Below are 7,258 nucleotides of genomic sequence, written 5' to 3' on the forward strand. Positions count from 1 at the left end.
GTCCACCTTTGCCAGAGGAACCTGGGTTAATGAGCAGATAAGCTGCTCACCATGGAAATCCCATCAAAAGTCCTCAGAAACCGGAGTTTTGAGTAGAGTCAGGCCTTCCGCAGGTTTTCTGCATGGGGCAAACACCTGGAGGACACCCCAGCTGCCTCTTATGAGTTTAAAGCTAGTCTTGATGTATTTCCATGCCTGCAGAAGGAGAAAGAAAGAGGGATATCTTTTTGCAGTTTATTCTCAGGCTCTTAAGTCATGAGGTTAGGGCTGCAGTGCTGGGCAGCCATCATCTCTGCAGTAGCAAAGATGAAAGTCAGACAAAATAATACAAAAAAGTGCTTAACTGCGACTGTTAAGTCCCAAAGGATTTATCAGAGGTTTACTTTCCTCTGACTTCTAGGAGAGAGTTCAGCTGAAGTCCATTAAGCAAATTAAAAAGCAGAAGGAAAATAAACATAGATTAATGGAGATAGGAATTTTATGAAGGAAAGGAATCAGCCTAGTCCTGACAAAGCTCTTGGGCTGCTATTCAGGTTTTAAGGCCCTCAGACCTCATAAATGGAGGAGATATCATTCTCTTCACGTTACCCTGCTGGTAGTCATAAAAGAAAGTTAATAGAATTTTTTTTCCCCCACTGAGAAGTCCTGTAGAAACTAGAGTAATAATATAATCCATAATGTTTCAGTTCAGTGCGTGACACGCAGCTATTTGTTCCTTTGTTTCCAAGCAGGGAATCAAGCCATAAATCTTGCAGTGACACAGATACTGTACTGGCTCTGTGGCATTTTATCTCCTGCTGAAACTGAAACCATCTGAGCAGCTTCCCACACAATTAGGGACTTGCATGTCAGAACAATCAGGCAGGATTTCTGTATTTATTACTTTGGCATCATGATTAATATTTAATCCACAGAAGGTATCTTAGACATGTTTGAAACCTCATTTTGCTTGTTAAAAAATACTTTGAAACCAAGAAGATGAGAAAATTATGTCATTACAGAGCCCTGTTATTTATTATCTTTAGATAGCTTAAATCAAAGCAAATGCTCCCACACGAGGGAGGTTCTTTCCCCTCCTCATCTTCTAACTGATTTTCTGATTTTCATTGGGTTGAGTAGTGTTCATGGCCTAAAAGAAAGAGATGCTGAAATGGTAAGACAAGGCTGAATAAATGCCTTAGCTTTGCTCTGCAGCTAGGCCCTGGTTCAGCTGCGCAGTAATACCAGCGCATGGGGCAGAAGTGGTTTTCATGAGCTCAGCTGGACACACCGACCTACCAGGAGCAAACACTGATCACTTTGGAGTATTCAGGAAACCTGTTCCTGTCCTTGCCACAATCTTGAGGAAAACAGACATGCTCGTATTTTTCTTTACTGCCTTGATTGGAAAAGCCTCTCACTTACTGTTTTTACAGCATCTGACACACTACAAACATGTAATTTGTTGCTTGTAGCTGCCTACCGAGTCATTTGTGTGATAATTCTTTGTTTGCCGCTTTTTCACGATCAGTTCCCTGTAGAAGTTAGAATTATTTTGGACACAGATTTACTTGAGTTTTGACTTTACCGAATTTTGCCTGGCTGGAGGCATTAGAAACTGCTATTACGCTCAGCAAGAAGGTGCTATTTATTTATCAATGCAAGTATCCTGCAGTATGAGCTTAAAATATAAAAAATCTTCCTGCCAGCGGACTCACCTCACACAAAACGGCAGACGAGCCCAGAAGGGCTGTCCCTGAAAAGTGCAGCCGTGCCGCCACGCAGAAGCAGCGCGCTCTCCCTCGGGCTGTGCCTGCGGCATGCCCGGGGCCACCAGCCCAGCTCCCGTGGCACAGGCAGGACACGCGGGGCTTGCGGTGTCATGTCCCGGCCGACGGCGCGCCAGGGATCTGGCCGGCAACAGTTCTGGAAGGGCCATTAGTCACCCGGGGAGACCTGCGACTGCCAGGGACGCCTGCCCCAGACCAGGTGCTGAGCCCTGCTGCCAAGGTAATGATTTCCTTCGGCATAAGTAGGTTTTTTATTAAGCGCCCCTGCTGTCCCTGCCCAAAGAGGCTTGTTGGCGGACAATTACCAGGACAGCGGAGGAGGTACCGCCTGCCTCTGCTCCTTGCTGCAAACTTCTTTGCATGGCTGCAGATCGCAGGTTAAGTAATACTAGCTGGGCACCAGCCCTGGTCCTTAGCCGCAACTTGCCTGTTGGGGCAGTGCCAGCTAGACCAAAAAACAAAATCACCTGGCCAGTGAAATGGGCTTTTCCTTTGTTTCCTGCTTCTGTGGTCACATGGAGCAGGTCAACATCAAGCCTAGATTATATGCCATAAGAGATGCCCAGGAGATGCTAAAGTTAAAGCAGCCCTCTTAGCACTGCTCCTGATCTTATCTTCAGGGAGATAAACCCTAAGGCAAGGAGAATGCCTTGTGGCATTACGGGGTGCAAAAAGTACCTCTCAGCTGGCCTCCTAACTGGCACAAGGAAATAAGAGAAGGCACGGTACCTTCAATAACTCTCCACCTTAAAGATCCCATACAAAAGTCAGAGGCTATGTACACAGATTGGGGAAAAAAAAAAGTATGTTTGGAAAAAAACATGCCTGATTTTATTTTGGTTTGGTGTACAGGCTTTGCTCTGTGACCACAGGAAAACTTGGGAATGCCTATGATGTTTTCATGGCAAAGTACAGTAGCCCCTAAGATGTTCCCATAGCAGATTTCAGACTAGAACAAAATGAAATGAGAAATATGAGATATGTGGAAAAAAATAGAAAAGCGGATACTGTCTAAAGATAATGTGAGAGTCCAGTTTAGAGAAGCTAGTCAAGGGACCAGAAAAATAGAAAGATACCTCAGAAACCCCTTAATATCGAGGCTATTTCCTAACATATACAAGTAACTTCAGTTTCACAAGATGTTCCCTTCCTTTAAAAATGTTCTCTAAGCCAAGCATCAGAAATATCAGCAGATTGCTCAAGTTTTCCTGCAGACCTGCAGGAAAGGCCCAAATCTGCATTGTGCAGCGCAAACCAGTATTTTGGGAGGACTGTCTTCAAACCCACAAACCAGGGGTGAAGGAGGGTGCACAGGGAAGAAGAAAGGAAGAAGGGAGGGATGAGAGAAATAACCGCAAGGGAACTGTTTTAATTCTGTTTGTTAAAGCCCAGATTTGAGGTCTTTCCTTGGGCAAACTCCCTGGACCTTTAGAGGATGTGTCTCACTGGGAGTGCTGTGAGTGGTGCAAAAGGCTGATGTGCAGCCTGGGGCTAAGGGTTAGTGAGTTTGGACATTGCTTCAGCACAAGAAAAAAGTCCCTCCACACCATGGCTCGTGTTCAGAGGCTGACCCACGCCGGGGCAAGGGGTGGGATGCCTGAGCAGCTGCAGCACGTACCCCTGCCCTCAGTGGTCCCTGTTGTCAGCTTTCCCGTTCCCATGAGACACCTGACCCTTCGCCACTGGCATAATTGTAAGAAAACTGCAACGTGACAGTGGCTAAAGCTTCTGTGTTTTCCCCTTCCGCACCAACAAAACCTGTTTGCCTCCTGGGCTGTCCAGCACAGCCGGTGCGTACGTGCACACAGGCACATGCCGCATGTGGGTCACGCACCTCCGAGGCAGCCAGGGAGGCATGGCAGCGCCGGGCGGGCTGTGCAGGGTTGCACGGAGGCAGCTCTGCTACTGCCCTCTCTGAGAACGAGCTGCAGATATCTAACTGTGCTTGCTTCCATGCTGACACCTCTCTTTTGCCTTTGCTGCCCCAGGGAGCCCAGCGCCCAGGGCGTCCATAGCCCTGCAGGCATGGGGGCTGGCTGCTGGCTGCTGCTGGCCTCGCTGGCTGCTGCGAGCAGAGCCAAGGCATTCGGCCGCTGCCAGCTGGCCCACCTGCTCCAGCAAGAGGGGCTGGACAGCTACAGAGGCTACAGCCTCGCCGACTGTGAGTTGTGGTCCCCCAGCTGCACGGAGCCTGTTCCCAGCTCTCCTCCCCGACTGTCTCTGCTCCTGTGGTTGGCAGCCGTGGTGCAGCCTGAGCGCCTTCTGCCCCTGCTCTAGGGCTCTGCATGGCCTTTTACGAGAGCAACTTCGACACAGCAGCCAAGAGCATCAATGCAGACAGCAGCACCAACTTCGGCATCTTCCAGATCAACAACCAGCTGTGGTGCACGGATGAGCGCAGCCCATCGGAGAACCTCTGCAGAGTGTCTTGCACGGGTACCACTCGCTACAGTGCTGGTGGGTGTGTGCAGGGCAAGCCAGTGCCGAGGGTGGCCAAAATGGCCAGGTCCAGTTCCCCTTTCAGCCTGTGCCAGAGAGAGGGTGGATCCCGCTAACTCCTGCTGAGCATGAGGCAATGGCCACAGCCAGGTGACATCTGCCCTGGACACCACAGCAGCACTGCCCCCAAGAGATCCCCAGGGTTTTCATCCTGTATCGCTGCTGGCTTCTGTCCCTTGCCCCATACCCCTGCTTCCCTGGACCCCATGCCACAGCCCGTGCCCAGTCCCTCGTCCCGGTGAGCTTCATTCATCCAGCACGGGGAGAGTCTGGTCCTCACTGCTACAGGCTTTCCTGTGATATTCGGGATCCCAGGGCTCTCCGGGTGCTTTAGCCACGGGTGGAGAGTAAGCAGTCCTGACCTGGATGGGTTGTGATGTGGGGCAAGAAGGGGATAATGCAACTTACCCCCAGCTATGGAAAGAGTATTTGGGGAAAGCAATCACCCAAGACTGTGTTACCCCCAGGCAGATCCAGGTCTTGGTTGGGGATCTACCACTAATGGAGAGCTCCCAGACAGGCATGGAAAAGTGTTTGCCTGAGAAATGGGGCAGAGCTAACTAGTTCAGACACAGCAAAGCAGCACAGGTCTGACAAGAGCAATTAGACATCTGGCTATAGAGACATACCCAGGGATAACCCCCTGTGTCTGGGAGACTGGGGCTGGATGTCCCATTCCTGTTCAAACCAAGAACTCTTTTGCCAGATACGTAGAAATGCTCCCTAATTTTTTTTCCCCATGTCTGATAGGCTGAAAGAGCCAGTGGGCATGGATTTAAATTGTACGCTTATCTGCCAGATGCCCTTCTCCCCCTTGGCCCTGACTATCCCTGATGCCTGCTCGCCTGGGGATGTCCCCTGACTCCTCTTTGCAGGAGCCCATGCCCGTCCCAAGCCCCCCACTCCAGCTGTCCTGGTCCTTGCTCTCTGCTCCTGTTCCCTCTCCTGGCTGCTGCCCTCCTCTCCACTCTGCCTTGTGCTCCCATCTTTCCCCTCCTCCCGTCTATTACATGTGATTACGGAGATGCCCACACCAGCAGCTGTGGGGAGAAACATGTATGTATGGCTGTTGCTGGTCATGCAGGATGGCATGAGGTGTCTGCCTGTCAGCCTTAAAGCACGAGGCTGACCCCAGCCCAGCAGCAGGGAGGACAAGCAAAGTCCAGCCTGGCACCGCTGCCCTACAGCCACGCAAGTGCTCAGCCCTCATAGAGCCACCGGGCAGGAGACTGGAGGAGCAAATAACAGGAAACTCTGCTGGTGTCCTGCACTTGAGTGAATGCTCACTGGGCTGTGCTTTTCTCCCTGCAGATCTGTTAACAAGTGACATAACTGATGACATCATCTGTGCCAAAAGAATTGTGAGACACCCACAAGGAATGGATGCCTGGTAAGGAGGCAAGTAGCGGGAAGTAACTAGCATGAAAGCAATTCTTTCTAGAACATGTGAGAGCATGAACCTAGACAACAGTCCTTTGCTTAGTGCAGCCTTGAACCATCCATGGAACCTTAGGCAGCTATAACATCACAGATGATATCAGTAAAGCCAGAGTAATGAACAGGCTGAAAAAACAGAAGTGGGGGTAGAGGACAATTCCAACGACCATATAAATATGTGGTTGTCTAAAGTCCCAAGGCACTTCGTGCAAAAATAATGGCGTTAACCACTGAATCCTGAATATATTCCAATCTGAGGAACAAGATTCTGCCTTCAGATTTTCCCCCTGCAATTTCAGTTGGACTCATTAGCCTCTTTTGCTTCCTGTGGTGGGCTGCTGCTATGCATGGCTCACCACAGAAGCAGCAGCATTTCAGAGTAGGTAAGGTAAGTAATTTGTGCTGTGTATATATAGCAAATGGTCTCGGAGTCCTGTGGCACTGTCCACCACCCCTACAACAAGCTACGCAGACCTGCAACCCCCAGCGCCCACTTGGCTTCTCTTCCCTGGCACCCCTCAGGGACAGAGGGACCACTTGGAGTGGTAGGAGGTGGCAGGACCTGGCATTACAATTTGTTGTTCCTGACCAAGGCTTAGGCAGAGCTTGGATGGCATCAGGGTACATCCATGGCTGCACTTCCCACTGTGAGACACTCAGCCGGGTCTGCGAGTCCTCCTGTGGGACTCATCAGATTGCCCATTTTGAAGGATCCTACAAAAAACAGAGCCTGTGGTATTGGATATGAATGATATTAGTAATGTACTGAAACAGTTTTTCCTTACTTTGTCTTTCCTCAGGGAGGACTGGGCAATGCACTGCAAGGGACGAGACCTATCAGAGTGGGTGGAAGGATGTGACCTGTGAGAAAGTCTCCAGCCTGACTTCACTGTGGCTAACTGGGGCTGCCTCTTTTCTCTTCAAAGGGGGGCCTTCCCCCTTACTGTCAGTTAGTATTTACAAGCTCAGTCTATTCCAAGCATAAGAGAACTTTAACAATAAATAATTTTTGTTTTGAATCCAGACAAATCCAACTTTCCATTTCCACATGTGATTTAGGATTTTCCCCACATCTCTTTCATGCATGTTTGGATGAAACTGCAACTGGAAAGTGAACGGGGCAGCAGGTGAGGGGCAGGAGCTGGGGTGAGAGCAATACCCTTGGATGCATGTGACTTCTCTGGAGTTTTCAAAGAAAGCAGAAAAGTGAAGACCCCAAAGAACAATGCAAACCTGCAAGCTTTCGAGCAGACAACATCTCTTATTTATATTTGGAATATAAATATAGCAAAACAGAGCCTAGGATCTTACTAGGCAGAACTGGTATTTGCTCACTGATGTAAGCTATCACTGAGGAAAGTCAAAGTGCTGTACAACTCCCATTGCGCTCATACATATCCTTGCTGCAAAGTGGGGGAATGTGAGAAAAGTATCAAACTCATCTTCAGGCCAGTACAAAGAAGAAAGTCTAGTTTAATTTAAAACACAGAGTGCTTTCTCTCTCTCCCAAGTGCTGTGAAGCTCATGGTCACCCCAGGCCTTTCAGTGCTGAT

At 49.4% G+C, this 7,258-nt stretch overlaps 1 protein-coding gene across 1 annotated transcript; it reads left to right on the top strand.

Moving 5' to 3' along the window:
- Positions 1-3,794: 3,794 nt before the first annotated feature.
- LOC106489944 (lysozyme C, milk isozyme-like) lies at positions 3,795-6,586 on the top strand. Its single transcript, XM_013949235.1, has 4 exons — positions 3,795-3,930; positions 4,047-4,226; positions 5,580-5,658; positions 6,506-6,586. The coding sequence occupies exons 1-4, from the start codon at positions 3,795-3,797 to the stop codon at positions 6,570-6,572; spliced, it is 462 nt and encodes a 153-aa protein (XP_013804689.1). The 3' UTR covers positions 6,573-6,586.
- The last annotated feature ends 672 nt before the right edge of the window (positions 6,587-7,258 follow it).

This window comes from Apteryx mantelli, chromosome 2, assembly GCF_036417845.1.
Source record: "Apteryx mantelli isolate bAptMan1 chromosome 2, bAptMan1.hap1, whole genome shotgun sequence".
Classification (NCBI taxonomy): domain Eukaryota; kingdom Metazoa; phylum Chordata; class Aves; order Apterygiformes; family Apterygidae; genus Apteryx; species Apteryx mantelli.